The 18523-nt window shown below is 35.9% G+C and overlaps 1 protein-coding gene across 1 annotated transcript; it reads left to right on the top strand.

Annotated features, from left to right (window-relative positions):
* The first annotated feature begins 8164 nt into the window (after positions 1–8164).
* LOC148346001 (thyroxine 5-deiodinase-like) lies at positions 8165–9514 on the top strand. Its single transcript, XM_088325335.1, has one exon. The coding sequence runs from the start codon at positions 8275–8277 to the stop codon at positions 9070–9072; it is 798 nt and encodes a 265-aa protein (XP_088181461.1). The 5' UTR covers positions 8165–8274; the 3' UTR covers positions 9073–9514.
* The last annotated feature ends 9009 nt before the right edge of the window (positions 9515–18523 follow it).

Consider the following 18523-nt stretch of genomic DNA (forward strand, 5'->3'; position numbering starts at 1 on the left):
CGTAGTTTACAGAGCCACATGTGGTACCTATACTAACAAAAGTTTCAGGTTACAAAGTACTTCAACGGGAAAATATTGCCTCTGGTGACAAAGGCGTTTCAGGATACAAAGTGAAAAATACAGTACCTGCAGCCATTCGCCGCTCCTAGTGTTCTAGAATAGAATAGAATAGAATATACCTTTATTGTCATTGTTACAACATGGGATACAGTGTGACAATGAAATTGGACGTGGCACTCCAGTACCACATTTTAGCCATTCGCTGCTCCTAGTGTTCTAGAATAGAATAGAATAGAATAGAATAGAATAGAATAGAATAGAATAGAATAGAATAGAATATACCTTTATTGTCATTGTTACAACATGGGATATGCTGTGACAATGAAATTGGACGTGGCACTCCAGTACCACATTTTAGCCATTCGCTGCTCCTAGTGTTCTAGAATAGAATAGAATAGAATAGAATAGAATAGAATAGAATAGAATATACCTTTATTGTCATTGTTACAACATGGGATATAGTGTGACAATGAAATTGGACGTGGCACTCCAGTACCACATTTTAGCCATTCGCTGCTCCTAGTGTTCTAGAATAGAATAGAATAGAATAGAATAGAATAGAATAGAATAGAGTAGAATAGAACAGAATAGAGTAGAATAGAATAGAATATACCTTTATGGTCATTGTTACAATATGGGATATATTGTGACAATGAAATTGGACGTGGCGCTCCAGTACCACATTTTAGCCATTCGCTGCTCTTAGTGTTCTAGAATAGAATAGAATAGAATAGAATAGAATAGAATGCAATGAAATGATCTGAAATCATCTGCATTTATAAAGCACTTTTCAAGTCAATGACTTCCCAAAGCGCTTTACATTGTGCTTCACATTTCCCAATAGCGGCTGTGATCTGTGCAGCCATGTAAGGCGCTAACCTGCTTATTGGGGGTATTGGGGGTTCAGTGTCTTACCCAAGGACACTTCGACATGTAACACGGACAAGCCGCGATTCGAACTGGGATCCCTTAATCCTAAGACGATCGCTCTACCTCCTGAGCTACTGCCGCCCCAATATACCTTAATTGTCATTGTTACAACATGGGATATATTGTGACAATGAAATTGGACGTGGCACTCCAGGTCCACATTTTACAGTGAGGATAAGGAAAACAGAGAGATAAAGGAACAAAGAAGATGTTTTAACTGTCTTTGTTGTATAGGCTTTGTTTTCCTCTGGAGGGGGGGGGGTGTATGAGGGGGTGAGGGACAGACAGAGATGGGCGGATCCAACAAGATGTTTGATCTTACTGTACACACGGTCCAGTGTTTTTTTTCCTAATTGTTCAGTCCACGTATTGAATGGATTTGGGAAGTACAGTCCTTAGATATGCCCGATTAAAGTCGCCTAACTACCTGGCAACCCGGTGCATATGCGTGAATCCAAGCGTGCTCTTCGTGTCCCCTTCTTGCTCTGTAAACAGTCTGCTGTACGGTACTGCTATGCAGAGCTATCATTCACAATGGACCCCACGAACGACATGCAGAAAAATGGACAAGAGGAAAGAAGAGGAGGCCAATTTTTCTGGCCATCGAAAAACAAAGCAAGAGATAACAGAAAAGTATTAAAATACTCACCGCAGGAGTTCAGAGAGGATAGGGAGGAGGACACAGCGCTTATTCTGTCAGCCTAAATCAACGACATTTTGGCAAAATTATATAAAGTCTTAGAACTTGTGGAAAGAAATCACACAGATAAAGTGTTGACAGGTCGGGCTATCGCTGCATTTATGATAGATTGTCAAAAGCCGGAAAAATCAGACCTCATTGGATCAGTTTTTCAAGAAACACAACACGAAAAACTCTGCTGAGGTCAAGGAAACAAAGAGGCCAGTTAAAAGTTAAATGAATATTTTTATTATTTCTGTTGTTCTCTTTTTTTTAATATATGTTATGGGCCTCTCGTTTGATGTTTATTGTGCGGTTATCTAATTTTAATATGTATTTGTTTCATGTTCAGATGATCTTTTATGATTTATCAAAAAAAAAAAAGAACTTTTGCAGGGCTTCGAACGGATTAGCGCATTTACATTCAAAAGGCGTCTCTACTTACAAATGTTTCAGGTAACAAAGCTACTCCCAGGACGAATTAAATCTGTAAGTAGTGATACCACTGTATACATTTCATAGTGTCCTGAATTGACCGTTTGCTTACACGTGACCTAGCACAATGATTGTAGATATATGTCTAGATGTCTAGATAGATAGATGTCTAGATAGATAAAGGTATAGATAGATAAATGTCTAGATAGATAGATGTCTCGATAGATGTCTAGTGGGATAGATGTCTAAATAGAAACATGTCTAGATAGATAAATGTCTAGATAGATAAATGTCTAGATGAATAAATGTCTAGATGGATGTGTGGATAGATAAGTGCCTTGATAGATGTCTAGATAGATAAATGTCTAGATATTGTCATGATTGCCGAAGTGAAGACACCTGTGGCAATCGTTTGGCGCGCTGGAGCGCGCTCTCTGATTTGCTGACATTCACTTCTTAAGCGGTCAGCGTCCAGACAAGGACGTCCGATCGTACTCCTGTGTTCCTGTGTGTTTCGCCAGATTAGCAAGTACCAAAGACTACTCTCCTGTTTTGATTCCTGCCTTTGGTTCCGACCTGTTTCTGCCCCGTGTTTACGAGCTACTCTCCTGCACTGGCCATCGACCTGCCCGCTAAGACATATTGATTCTGCCTACCTGTCACGGGACTGCCGTCTGTCCGATCGCTGCGAACCTTCAGCTCCCGCTAAGAGAAGTGCCACTTCCGCGTCACGAGCGACCTGCTCCCCACAATCAACGATCACTGGATCGTGGGTGCCAGCTTGCATCTCTTTTCAAATAAAACTAAGAAACTAACGCAATTGGGTTCCCGTCTCCGTTCCTGGTTCCGGACAGATATATGTCTGGATAGATGTCTAGATAGATGAATGTCTAGATAGATAGATGTCTAGATAGATGAATGTCTAGATAGATAGATGTCTAGATAGATGTCTGGATAGATGTCTAGATAGATAAATGTCTAGATAGATGTCTGGATAGATGTCTAGATAGATAGATGTCTAAATAGATGTCTGGATAGATGGATAGATGTCTAGATGGATAAATGTATAGAATCTAGACTCTAGATAGATGTCTAGATAGATAAATGTCTAGATAAATGTCTGGATAGATGTCTAGATAGATGTCTAGATGTCGAGCTGATTAGACAGATAAATGTCTAGGTACATGGATATCTAGATAGATGTCTAGATGTATAAATGTCTAGATAGATGTCTAGATGGAGGAATATCTAGATGGATAAATGTCTAGATAGATAAATGTCTAGATAGATAAATGTCTAGATAGATAAATGTCTAGATGTCCAGATAGATAGATAGATAGATAGATAGATAGATAGATAGATAGATAGATAGATAGATAGATAGATAGATAGATAGATAGATAGATAGATAGATAGATAGATAGATAGATAGATAGATGTCTAGATAGATGTCTAGATAGATAGATAGATAGATAGATGTCTAGATAGATAGATAGATAGATAGATAGATAGATAGATAGATAGATAGATAGATAGATGTCTAGATAGATAGATAGATAGATGTCTAGATAGATAGATAGATAGATAGATAGATAGATAGATAGATAGATAGATAGATAGATAGATAGATAGATAGATAGATAGATAGATAGATGTCTAGATAGATAGATAGATAGATAGATAGATAGATAGATAGATAGATAGATGTCTAGATAGATAGATAGATAGATAGATAGATAGATAGATAGATAGATAGATAGATAGATAGATAGATAGATAGATAGATAGATAGATAGATAGATGTCTAGATAGATAGATAGATAGATAGATAGATAGATAGATAGATAGATAGATAGATAGATAGATAGATGTCTAGATAGATAGATAGATAGATAGATAGATAGATAGATAGATAGATAGATGTCTAGATAGATAGATAGATAGATGTCTAGATAGATAGATAGATAGATAGATAGATAGATAGATAGATAGATAGATAGATAGATAGATAGATAGATAGATAGATAGATAGATAGATAGATGTCTAGATAGATAGATAGATAGATAGATAGATAGATAGATAGATAGATGTCTAGATAGATAGATAGATAGATAGATAGATAGATAGATAGATAGATAGATAGATAGATAGATAGATGGATAGATAGATGTCTAGATAGATAGATGTCTAGATAGATGTCTAGATAGATGTCTAGATAGATAGATAGATAGATAGATAGATAGATAGATGTCTAGATAGATAGATAGATAGATGTCTAGATAGATGTCTAGATAGATAGATAGATAGATAGATAGATAGATAGATAGATAGATAGATAGATAGATAGATAGATAGATAGATGTCTAGATAGATAGATAGATAGATAGATAGATAGATAGATAGATAGATAGATAGATAGATAGATAGATGTCTAGATAGATAGATAGATAGATAGATGTCTAGATAGATAGATAGATAGATAGATAGATAGATAGATAGATGTCTAGATAGATAGATAGATAGATGTCTAGATAGATAGATAGATAGATAGATAGATAGATAGATAGATAGATAGATAGATAGATGTCTAGATAGATAGATAGATAGATGTCTAGATAGATAGATAGATAGATAGATAGATAGATAGATAGATAGATAGATAGATAGATAGATAGATGTCTAGATAGATAGATAGATAGATAGATAGATAGATAGATAGATAGATAGATAGATGTCTAGATAGATAGATGTCTAGATAGATGTCTAGATAGATGTCTAGATGTCTAGATAGATAGATAGATAGATAGATAGATGTCTAGATAGATAGATAGATAGATAGATAGATAGATAGATAGATAGATAGATAGATAGATAGATAGATAGATAGATAGATAGATAGATAGATAGATAGATAGATAGATGTCTAGATAGATAGATAGATAGATAGATAGATAGATAGATAGATAGATGTCTAGATAGATAGATAGATAGATAGATAGATAGATAGATAGATAGATAGATAGATAGATAGATAGATAGATGTCTAGATAGATAGATAGATAGATAGATAGATAGATAGATAGATAGATAGATGTCTAGATAGATAGATAGATAGATAGATAGATAGATAGATAGATAGATAGATGTCTAGATAGATAGATAGATAGATGTCTAGATAGATAGATAGATAGATAGATAGATAGATAGATAGATAGATAGATAGATAGATAGATAGATGTCTAGATAGATAGATAGATAGATAGATAGATAGATAGATAGATAGATGTCTAGATAGATAGATAGATAGATAGATAGATAGATAGATGTCTAGATAGATAGATAGATAGATAGATAGATAGATAGATGGATAGATAGATGTCTAGATAGATAGATGTCTAGATAGATGTCTAGATAGATGTCTAGATAGATAGATAGATAGATAGATAGATAGATAGATAGATGTCTAGATAGATAGATAGATAGATGTCTAGATAGATGTCTAGATAGATAGATAGATAGATAGATAGATAGATAGATAGATAGATAGATAGATAGATAGATAGATAGATAGATAGATAGATAGATAGATAGATAGATAGATAGATGTCTAGATAGATAGATAGATAGATAGATGTCTAGATAGATAGATAGATAGATAGATAGATAGATGTCTAGATAGATAGATAGATAGATGTCTAGATAGATAGATAGATAGATAGATAGATAGATAGATAGATAGATGTCTAGATAGATAGATAGATAGATAGATAGATGTCTAGATAGATAGATAGATAGATAGATAGATAGATAGATAGATAGATAGATAGATAGATAGATAGATAGATGTCTAGATAGATAGATAGATAGATAGATAGATAGATAGATAGATAGATAGATAGATGTCTAGATAGATAGATGTCTAGATAGATGTCTAGATAGATGTCTAGATGTCTAGATAGATAGATAGATAGATAGATAGATGTCTAGATAGATAGATAGATAGATGTCTAGATAGATAGATAGATAGATAGATAGATAGATAGATAGATAGATAGATAGATAGATAGATAGATAGATAGATAGATAGATAGATAGATAGATAGATAGATAGATAGATAGATGTCTAGATAGATAGATAGATAGATGTCTAGATAGATAGATGTCTAGATGGATAGATAGATAGATGTCTAGATAGATAGATAGATAGATAGATAGATAGATAGATAGATAGATAGATAGATAGAAGTAAATAAAAGAAAAGAGGTTAAAAAATGTAAACAAACTTGCAGTGAATAATAAGTTAAGGAGAGTTTGCATCAACAATATTAATTTAATGTCATCCATGTAAAAAATAACTCCCCCCTTCGTTAAATTGGCATATTTTCTACCTTATTGTTTGTTTTATTGTTTTTATCAAAAAGGGGAAAAAAAGTGTTTTGAGGAAATATAACGCGTTTTTCTTAGTTTTGCTCATATAAAACTTTTCTGGGTTTACAATAAATTTACAATTATTTTTCAACAAGAAAATTAATCTTAAAAATGACAAAATGGATTTGCAAACCCAGAAGAACATTTGATTTATAAATGAGATTCTTTTTTTTTTTTTTTTTATAATTTCCAAATACTTATTTTTTCATTTACTTCATTTTATTTTGGATTTTCAATTTTGTTATTTCTTTATTTCATTTGATCATTTATTTTTTAATAACTCAAGTGAACATTTTTTGGAATGTACATTTATTATACACAATTTTTACACAATAATTCCACAAAATATACAGATAAAAGTAGGTTTACCATATATATATATATATATATATATATATATATATATATATATATATATATATATATAAACATATATATAGGGGTATTTTATTTTTAGTTTTCATTTTTGTCATTTATTTTTCATTGTAATTTATTCTACTAATAACTCAAGTAAATATTTTTGTAAACAAATAAAAAATGTATACCCAATCATCGTTGTCATATATTTATTCAATTTTTCCCTCATTTTATATTTTGAATATTATGTTTTTTAATTCAAGTGAATATTAGGGTAAACTAAAAACAAAAACATTTAAATGCACAAATTGGAGTTAAAAATTGTAATCCCAGACAATTCATCAAAATAAAATAAAAGGGAAAAAATGATACTGACATTGCATTTTAAAACATTTTAATGTTGTCTTTTTATTTGTCAAATGAATTATAAATTGAATAGAAATTTGGGTTGAAAAAATGTAATCCCACAAAACCAATTAATATAAAATAACTTAAAAAAAAGATATTGAAGGTAGCATTTTAAAGGATATGAATTTAGTCAATTTTTGTAAAATAAATAATAATAATAGAATAAATTGAAATGTCGGTAAGAACATAATCACACAAAATTGATAAAAAATAAAAATAAACCAAAATGCTGGGTTAGCCTTTTAGGACATTTTTTTTTGTTTAGTTTTTTTTTACTAAAAGGTAGAATTTTGTGTAAAACATTTACAGTCACAAAATGAATATAAAAAAATATTGAAGTATCATTTTAAAGTCCATAAGCAAACTATTTAGTATGGAGTTATTTAAACTGTCACTATTTTTTTGCATTCTTTTCATATCCGTCGTTTAAACATTGTGAATGACGTCACTGTTGTTCCCGATTACATTCCTAAAGTGGGGGGGAGGTGGGCGTCTAAGGTTTTTGTTGAAACTGTGAATGAGTCACCCAATCTCTCTCATCCGGCGCGCACTGACTCACCTCCCTCCCTCGGCGCGTGTGTCTAGCGCCGCCTTGCGTCCAGTCTCTGGAGCACCTTGCACGGAGCTCCCAGCTGACGTTGACGTCAAACTTTTGTTTATTTTCCCCGTCCCCCTGTCCTTACCTGAGAAAACCAGAACAGAATGTGATATACACCTTGAAAAAAAACACGTTTTTTTTGTTTTTATTGAAGAGAAAGAGCGCGCGCGCGTGCGCGCAGAGGTGAGAGGAGGTAATCCCCCGCCATGTGAGTGGGCGGTGCCAAACGCAACCGCGCCGACCCTATAAAAACGGAGAGCGAGCGTGCGTCAGGAGAAGAGTTCCGTTCCAAGCGCACGCGAGCGAGCAGTAAGGTAAAAGAACCGGAATCGGATCGGGATCTCGGTGCCCCCCCGCGCGCGCGCACGCGCTCGCGCCATGCACGACTCCAGCGGGGCTCAACTGGCCCGCGCCCTGAAACTCGCCGCGCTCTTCCTGCTCCTGGTTCCGCGCTTCCTGGCCGCGGCGGTGACGCTTTGGCTCCTGGACTTCCTTTGCATCCGGAGGAAGGTTCTCCTCCAGATGGGGGCGCGCACGCACAGCGCGGACGACCCTCCGTTGCGCGTGTCCGATTCCAATCGCATGTTCACGCTGGAGTCCCTACGCGCGGTGTGGTACGGGCAAAAACTGGACCTGCTCAAGTCCGCGCGTCTGGGGCGCGCGGCCCCTAATCCCGAGGTGGTTTTGGTGCCGGAGAGGCGCCCGCTGCGCCTTTTGGACTGCGTGCGCGGCGCGCGGCCCCTGGTGCTCAACTTCGGCAGTTGCTCCTGACCGCCCTTCATGACGCGCCTGGCGGCTTTCCAGCGCGTCGTCAGCCAGTACGCGGACATCGCCGACTTTGTGGTGGTCTACATCGAGGAGGCGCACCCGGCAGACGGCTGGGTGAGCTCGGACGCCCCCTACCAGATTTTGAAGCACCGGTGCCTGGAGGACCGGATGAGCGCTGCGCGGCTTATGCTGGCGCGCGTGCCGGGTAGTAGCGTGGTCGTGGACAACATGGACAACTCGTCCAACGCCGCCTACGGCGCTTACTTCGAGAGACTCTATATCGTTCGCGAGCGACGGGTGGTCTACCAGGGGGGCCGCGGTCCCGAGGGATACCGGATCTCGGAGCTCAGGAAGTGGCTGGAGCAGTACCGGAGGGACGTGAGCGCGTGTCCGGTGCTCCAAGCCTAGAAAAAAACTGATTTTTGTGTCTATTTTTCTAATGTTTTGGTGTGTGACGGCTCCTCAGAATCAGGTTCTCGAATGTTTGGGGTCCCCCGAAACAACACGCAGATGTGAAGGAAAACAACACCCCAAGTGTTAAATCAACACTCTCTGGTGTTATAATATGTACTCGAGATTGTTGAGTTAATGTTGTTTTTTATACACTGAATTGGTCATGATTTTATTTCCAGTTACTTGTAAAAGAATATAACATTGAAGAGTGTTTGAATAACACTCACGGGTGTTGACCTGCTTATTTTGAGGTAAAAAATGACCTTGATTTTAGAAAAAAAAACTTTTACATTTCTTTCTTTTATAAGGTATGAAAATAAGTGAAAAAAAATCACTATATATATATATATATATATATATATATATATATATATATATATATATATATATATATATATATATATATATACTGACAAAACAGATTAGAGTTAAATTAACACTCACTAGTGCTAATCTTGTGAGAAGGGATTAAAAACTTGCTTAATTTAGAATTAAAAATTAAAAATCCGAATCTTCGAAAAAAATGAGAGAAAGTAACTGAATCGTTAATGTGAACTAACAAGCAGATGCATGTCAAAATGACACTCATGGGTGTTGACATATTTTGTGAGAAGGGATTAAACATTTGCTTAATTGGGAACAATAATAAGGAATTGCAATCTTTTAAAAAAGAGAACACCTTGAAAAAAATAACACAGGAATTTAACATATAATTATAATTTAATATATATTGTTAACTATATTTTATATTATATTTTTATTTATAAAAACACAAATAATAGTATGTTTATCATATATAATTCTAATCGTATGAATACTTATAGATTGTTGTGAAAAGGTTGAAATTGCAATACTTTTTTTAAAAATTGATTAAAAAAATAAGTTAAAACATTGACTAAATCTGGGAGAGAGAGTATTGTCCAAAACCCTTTACTTAATTTTCATAAATACTGAGCAATAATAACAAAAAAACGAGTGAAAAGAAAATTGAGAATAAAGAAAGTGAAATATATATTTGAAGGCAAAAAATAATAGTTAAATGTTCTTCAAGATTAAAATAAAAATCGGATTTTTTTTCTACTAAAATGTTGAAAACAAAAAAACATCAGACAACAACAGTTCTCCAAATCATTCATAAAAATAAGAAATAAAAGAAAAACACTTTTCATTAACTCAGAGGAGTTAAATGATGAAATGTCAAAGAAAATAATGTATATTTCTTTCTAATTACTTAGAAAAAAATCAATAGAATTTAGTACATTGAAAAAAAACAATTTTTTAATGATTATTTTTCCCAAAAGTTGACGCGAAAGTCTGATTCTTACATTCCTAAACAATAAAGCAATAAGTGGCATTTGTAACATAAGTAAATAAAACAAATAAGCAAGTGTTACTTAACATGTAAATATAACAGCGTTTGATTGGCTGACAGCCCGTTGAGGGCGGAGTCCTCATTTTCCTATGATTATTGACATTCCAATTCTTTTTTTCAAAACGGTAAATTATGCAAAAATGTATTTCCCAAAATGTCCTACCGGCCCTTTAAGCTCCTCCTGCACCTGGGTGGGGGGCGGCCCGGGGACCCCAGTTTGAGAACCGTCGGATGGTACCCTGGGGTGTCTGCGTGAAGTTCAGTTCTCCAACGGCCCAGCCACAGAACCGACACTGATGTTTGTGACACCCCGACGGGTCGGGGAGTGGGGGCCGTCCCCTGAGGGTCCCGGGACCACAGGGAAAAAGACAGGGGGGCTTCGTTAACCGCGCTGTTGTTGAACAAAGTTTTGTTTTTTTGTATGAAAAATGAAATAAAGGAATGAAAAATAAACGAGGGAAATTTGATCTGTTGGAGGGACGACCTCACCATGTGGCTTTTCCTGTTTTCCGTGCTAATGTTGGATTAGCTGAGAGAGGGAGGAAGAGAGTAGGAGAGCTAGGGTGTGGGGGGTGGCAGTGGAGCGAGAGAGAGAAGGAAAAAGAAAGAGAATGACAGAAGGAAAGTAAGAGAAGAAAGAAAAAAGTGAGGGAGAAAGAGAGTGTGTAAAGAAAGAGAGAAGAGGTGAGATGGAAAGGTGAGAGTGACAGGGAGACGGAAGAACAGTGGAAGAAGGAAGGGTAGATAGGAAATAGTGAGGGGGGAGAGAGGAGAGAGGGATGTTAAGAAGAGTGAGAGAGGGAAGGATTGAGAGGAGGAAAGAGGAAAGTGAGAGAGTCAGAGAGCAAAGGTGGGGGTGGCAGTGGAGTGAAAGAGAGAAGGAAAGTAAGAGGAAAGAAAAATGTCAGGGAGAAAGAGAGAGTGTGTAAAGAAAGAGAGAAGAGGTGAGATGGAAAGGTGAGAGTGACAGGGAGACAGAGCATGGAGAGCAAAGGGGAGCGAAAAAGAAGGAAAGAGATAGTGATAAGGACAAGGGAGAATGGTAGAAAGAGAGAAAGTGAGAGGGAATAAGAGGAGGGAGGAAAAAGAGAGAAGGAATGAGATACAGAAAAAGGCGAAGGGGAGATAGAGGAGAGAGGATGAGGGATAAAAAAGATGAGGATGGAGGGTGAGAGCGAGAAAAAAGAAGTAGGGGAGAGAAACAGAAGGAAAGAGAGGAGGAGGGGAATGAGTCAAAGGAAAAGGGGAAAAAGAGAAGAGGGAGATTACAAGATAGAAAGAGAAAAAAGAGGATGTGAAATAAAACGAGGAGAAAGGGTGAGAGATATTGAAATATGAGGATGGAGGGTGAAAGAAGGAAGGAAAAATGTAGAGGAGAGAATGAGAAGAGATAGAAAAAGGAGGGGGGAGAGGGAAGGTGACAGGGGGAAATGAGAGGTGGGAGTAAAAGAGAGGGAAGGAAAATTATCGAGAGAAAAAGGAGGAGGGGAAATAGAGGAGGGAGGGTGAGAGATAATGAGAGATGAGAATGGGGTTGAGAGAAAGAGAGAAAAAAGAGGAGGGGAAAGAAAGAGAAGGAAAGAGAAAGCAAAAAGAGGAGGAGGGATAACAATTGAAGGAACAAGGAATAGGAGGGTGGAGGATGACAGAACAATGAAGAGAAAAGGAGAAAGAATTAAATCTTCTAATACAGATGGAGAGATGAGGAGAGAGTGATGGAGAACGGAGAGCGAGAGAAGTTGACGTCTAGTCAAGGCCGATACCAATATCGATACTCACTGATACCAAGTGTCGATACAAAATATTCAAACGGAGCAAAATGATCTCTGAAGTCAAGTCATTTGTATTTGTGACGCCCTTAATCACAAAGAGTCTCAAAGGGCTGCGCAGGTTATTGCACAGACTATTATTTCAGACTATTATTACACCATCCCCTGATCTGGAAACAACATGAGGGCAAGGAAAAACTCAAAAACCTCAACATGAGGAAATAATAAAAATCCATAATTGCACTAATACACAGTTTTTAGTAGTAGTACGCACCTGTCCTCTTAGGCGTGTCTTGTAGGGGGCGATGACGCCTCGTAGGACAATGCCTTACAAACCAATGCCAGCTGCCATTAAAGGAAGAAGAAATGCAATGGCGGGCGAAGCCACAAGAGAGCAGTGTCGGCATCATTTTCAAGCAGACTTGTTGGAAACCATTGGAAGCATTTATAAGTACTTTGCCTAAAATTCTAGCACTTTTCAATCCCTGAAACACAACATTAAAATTCAAGTGACTAAACATTTGCTTAAAATTTGTCTTCATCCAACTGTTAATCATAGTAACAATAGAAATAGAAATTAGCTTACCTTTAAAAATACATATTTCTATACCTAAACCGATATATCAAAATTTGAACTGCAGTAATAACATTTAAAATATTTATAACATTATATATGTGTGAGAACGGTTGCTAAGTTCACAGATCCCGTAACCGCCAGGGTTGTGTTCCTGTGATGTGTCTTGGGTGATTACAGCCTGGCGGCGTTCCGCGCCCAGGTTTTGCTTCCCCCACATGAAACAGTAACCGTTTCCATGGTTACCAGCAACGGGAGAACCCTCCTGATGTAGATACAACCCCTTCATCGTCTGGTCGCCGTTGTTTTTCGGTGTACAGCGTTATCCAATACTGACAATACTGATACTATGGGGAAAATCTATTTTGTCCCAAAATTTTGAGTATGGCATCGCATTACATCACTTGTGGCTTCATATTTTTGTCCGAAAACAAACTGCAGCGATGACTAGAACAACAACCCCCAAAATGCATCATTGTTTTTCTTAGTCGGTCGGTTAATCAATCCGTTCGATCTGGGAAAATTGATTTCCCTAATATAGTTCAAGAAACGAAAGCATTCTTCTTTTATTTTGAAAAGGCTTCGGGTTCAAAATGACTCGTGTGCGAGATAAAGGCAGAAATCATGAATAATTCATAGTAATATGCACAGAATGCATGCGATGATAATGTGATATAAGGGGGGGTGGTCGGGTAGTTTTCATCGTTAACATTTAGAAGAAATAATTCATAGCACTCGAAAAGAAGTTGGAAAACAGAAGCCAGCCTCGGTCACGACAAACTGAACGAATGGTCTCTGCTTTTTTTTTTTTTTTTTTTTTCTTCCGGCGCTCGAGAGGAGGAGGCAGCATCTGTCCTCCCCCGGTTGCCGTGGCAACCCCGTTGCCAAGAGATCCTTTTTTTATCCCGAGAGCAAATGTCACAGGACACTTTCCGTGACGAGGCTCTTTCCAAGGTAAATAGTGGACGCTTTAGGGTGAGTGGGGGGCGTATTTGATAAACAAAGAAGGGGGAGGGGGGGTGAAAATGCATAAAAAGGTGCCTAGACGCTTTTAGTGTTTTTGACATCTCGAACGCATTCATGAATGGAAGCAGATGATTCAGAAGGGCTACATCATCTCTCCCCCTCCTTTCTCCTCCAAAAGATTTCTCCCTCCTCCTCCAAATGACGCAATTCTCAGCTCATGTGCACCCCCCACCCCCACCTCCCTTTGCCATGATATGGATGTTGCGTTCAGGATTGAAAAAAATTATGACTCACAACACATGGTAAGCTTTCTCTCCTGGCTTTGATCTCTTTGATCTCCGGCAAAACGAACATAAAATGCCACAGAAAGAAAATGAAAATCAATCCAAACAGCTTGCCAACATCATTTTTGCCGTTCCGTGTATTCCGTTACTCCCCAAGCCTGCACAAAATGTACTCATTTTATTCATATTTAGTTTCTTTTGTTTTTTATTAGCATATTTGGTATTGGAGTCATCCAAAAGTAATTGAAAGTAATCAAGTTAAAGTAACCCTACCCAACCCTGCCCATGACCTACCTGTCCGTCGTGGTGAAGAAGAACCTCAGCCGAAAGGCAAAGCTTTATCGGTCCATCTACGTTTCAACAAAATGAATCCTACAATAATACTATAGATATACTACAAAGATTCTACTATACAACAAAAATACAATCGCAAAACACTACAAAAAAAACCTTCAGTAATATTAGAAAAATACAAATATAATTATACTCGTTATACAACAAAAAATGTACTATGGAAATACTACTGTAAAAACACTGCAAAATACTTTGAGATCAAAATACAGTAATGCTATAAAAGTACTACAGAAATCTGACTGCAGCAATACTACAAAAATACAACAAAATTAATCCTACAATTATACTACAAAGATTCTACTATGGAAATACAACAAAAATACAATCGCAAAACACAACCAAAGAAAAACTTCAGTAATACTAGAAAAATACAAATATAATTATACTCGTTATACAACAAAAAATGTACTATGGAAATACTACTGTAAAAATACTGCTAAATACTTTGAGATCAAAATACAGAAATGCTATAAAAGTACTACAGAAATCTGACTGCAGCAATACTACAAAAATTCAACAAAATTAATCCTACAATTATACTACAAAGATTCTACTATGGAAATACAACAAAAATACAGATGCAAAACACCACCCAAAATACTACAAAAATAAAACTAAAGTTATACTACAAAAAAAATGTAATATGGAAATACTACAAAAAGTCTTCAAAATTCAATAAAAGTACAGTCATACTATAAAAATACGACAGAGATACTATAATATCTGACTGCAGCAATACTACAAAAATACAACAAAATTAATCCTACAATTATACTACAAAGATTCTACTATGGAAATACAACAAAAATACAATCGCAAAACACAACCAAAGAAAAACTTCAGTAATACTAGAAAAATACAAATATAATTATACTCGTTATACAACAAAAAATGTACTATGGAAATACTACTGTAAAAACACTGCAAAATACTTTGAGATCAAAATACAGTAATGCTATAAAAGTACTACAGAAATCTGACTGCAGCAATACTACAAAAATACAACAAAATTAATCCTACAATTATACTACAAAGATTCTACTATGGAAATACAACAAAAATACAATCGCAAAACACAACCAAAGAAAAACTTCAGTAATACTAGAAAAATACAAATATAATTATACTCGTTATACAACAAAAAATGTACTATGGAAATACTACTGTAAAAATACTGCTAAATACTTTGAGATCAAAATACAGAAATGCTATAAAAGTACTACAGAAATCTGACTGCAGCAATACTACAAAAATTCAACAAAATTAATCCTACAATTATACTACAAAGATTCTACTATGGAAATACAACAAAAATACAGATGCAAAACACCACCCAAAATACTACAAAAATAAAACTAAAGTTATACTACAAAAAAAATGTAATATGGAAATACTACAAAAAGTCTTCAAAATTCAATAAAAGTACAGTCATACTATAAAAATACGACAGAGATACTATAATATCTGACTGCAGCAATACTACAAAAATACAACAAAATTAATCCTACAATTATACTACAAAGATTCTACTATGGAAATACAACAAAAATACAATCGCAAAACACAACCAAAGAAAAACTTCAGTAATACTAGAAAAATACAAATATAATTATACTCGTTATACAACAAAAAATGTACTATGGAAATACTACTGTAAAAATACTGCTAAATACTTTGAGATAAAAATACAGAAATGCTATAAAAGTACTACAGAAATCTGACTGCAGCAATACTACAAAAATTCAACAAAATTAATCCTACAATTATACTACAAAGATTCTACTATGGAAATACAACAAAAATACAGATGCAAAACACCACCCAAAATACTACAAAAATAAAACTAAAGTTATACTACAAAAAAAAAGTAATATGGAAATACTACAAAAAGTCTTCAAAATTCAATAAAAGTACAGTCATACTATAAAAATACGACAGAGATACTACAATATCTGACTGCAGCAATACTACAAAAATACAACAAAATTAATCCTACAATTATACTACAAAGATTCTACTATGGAAATACAACAAAAATACAATCGCAAAACACTACAAAAAAAAACTTCAGTAATACTAAAAAAACACAAATATAATTAAACTCGTTATACAACAAGAAAATGTAGTATGGAAATATTACTGTAAAATACTGCAAAATACAAAAGTACAGTAATGCTATAAAAGTACTACAGAAATCTGACTGCAGCAATACTAAAAGATACTAAAATACTAAAAAATACAACTAAATTAATCCTACAATAATACTATAGATATACTACAAAGATTCTAATATGGAAATACAACTGCAAAACACTACCAAAAATACTACTGTATAAATACTTCAAGATAAAAGAACAGTAATACCATAAAAATACTACAGAAATACTACAATATCTGACTGCAGCAATACTACAAAAATACAACTAATTAATCCCTACAATAATACTCTAGACATACTACAAAAATTATACTATGGAAATACAACTGCAAAACACTACCAAAGATTTTACAAAAATAAAACTCCAGTAATACTCCAGCTGAACTCTAAAATGAAGACTATAGATATAGTACACAAACTCCTACAATAGGAAATACCACGAAATGCTATGATGTGGTGCTAGGAATCAAGGAAGTATTTTTTATTTTTATTTTAAATTCTAAATGTTATTAAATTGTTTTTTAAGGCATTTTAATTAATTTTTATTTTTAGGTTTTTACATTTTAACGTTATTTTTAACATTTTCATTTTACAAAAAATATATTCCGGTCGGATTAGATTGTTCAAAAAAAGTAAATACATTTTGTTATATATAGGTATTATCTTATTATAAAATGTGTATTTTCTTTATTTTACTCTACCGTTTTTCATCATATTTTGCTTATCCTATTCTTTATCACGAAGAAGAGAGTTTGAAAAAAATGCTCTTATTTTGGAGGCGGTTGGGCCCGTGATAGAGAACATAGAGCTCCTCGACGAGAACGAATCGACGGGGGGCCGGCTGCACCAGTGATCACGAACTGTGACCCAAAGAACGAGATCTCACGTATTAGCGTCTGGGATGAGTTTCCTCCGCAAGGTGGCTGGGCTTTCCCATAGAGAAGAAGTGAGAAGCTCGGTCATTCGGGAGGGTCAAAACCACTTCAAGCACCTAAGTATTGAAGGATTTTATACATTTGACTTTAAAGGATTTTATACGATCGAATACAAGTTACATTTATTGAGTGCAATGAAGATTTTCACCGACTAGGCGGAAACAGGATGTGAGGCTGATAAGATAGTCAGCACATCCGACAAAGCAGAAAGGCCGTAATGACGGAGGACAGCAGGCATTGTTTGAGAAACGCTCTCCGCTGTTTTGAGTTTTCCAGACATCGCGGCGAGGTGGTGGGGCTCACGTTGGGCTTCATTGGCAAGCCCATGGGAGGAGCCGGCACACCATTTTGCGGAAAGACGTGGGCCGAGAGGAGAAGGCTGGAGGACTTCAGAGAGGCTTCACAGAGACTCGAGCGACACTAATTCGGCCGATTTCGATGGAGTACACTTAGTTAAATTGTCAAAGAAATTAAATCTGCCCCCGTGTGAAAATGTCGGCTTTTCTTGTTTATCTTTTCCATCAAGAAACGAGCGCGCATTGTTGGGTGAATGTAGGTTGTGTTTGGTTAATGGAGTCAGATAACTAATTTGAACAATTTGGTAAACGCTACATTTTGATATTTGATTCCCAACGGTATCCCTCCAGGATGCCTTCCTCAGGAGGTGTTCTGGGCATGTCTCACCAACAGGAGGCCTCAGGGACAACCCAGAACACGCTGGAGAGACTATGTTCCCTGGCTGGCCTGGGAACGCTTCAGGATCTTGTCAGACAAGCTGGAAACAAAGGCTGGGATTAGGGAGGTCAAGGTACCATTGCGACCAGACCCTGGATAGGTGAAATTCAATGGAATGATGGACAAATTGTCTCCTAATATGTCTCTAGGTCAGCCTGGGAATGCCTACGATCCCATTGGAAAAGCTGAATAAAGCAGCTGGGGATAGAGAGGTCAGGGTATCAGTCAACCAGACACCAGATAAATGAAAGATAATGGA

This window comes from Urocampus carinirostris, chromosome 20, assembly GCF_059441175.1.
Source record: "Urocampus carinirostris isolate Australia breed hairy pipefish chromosome 20, RoL_Ucar_1.0, whole genome shotgun sequence".
NCBI classification, from domain to species: Eukaryota; Metazoa; Chordata; class Actinopteri; order Syngnathiformes; family Syngnathidae; genus Urocampus; species Urocampus carinirostris.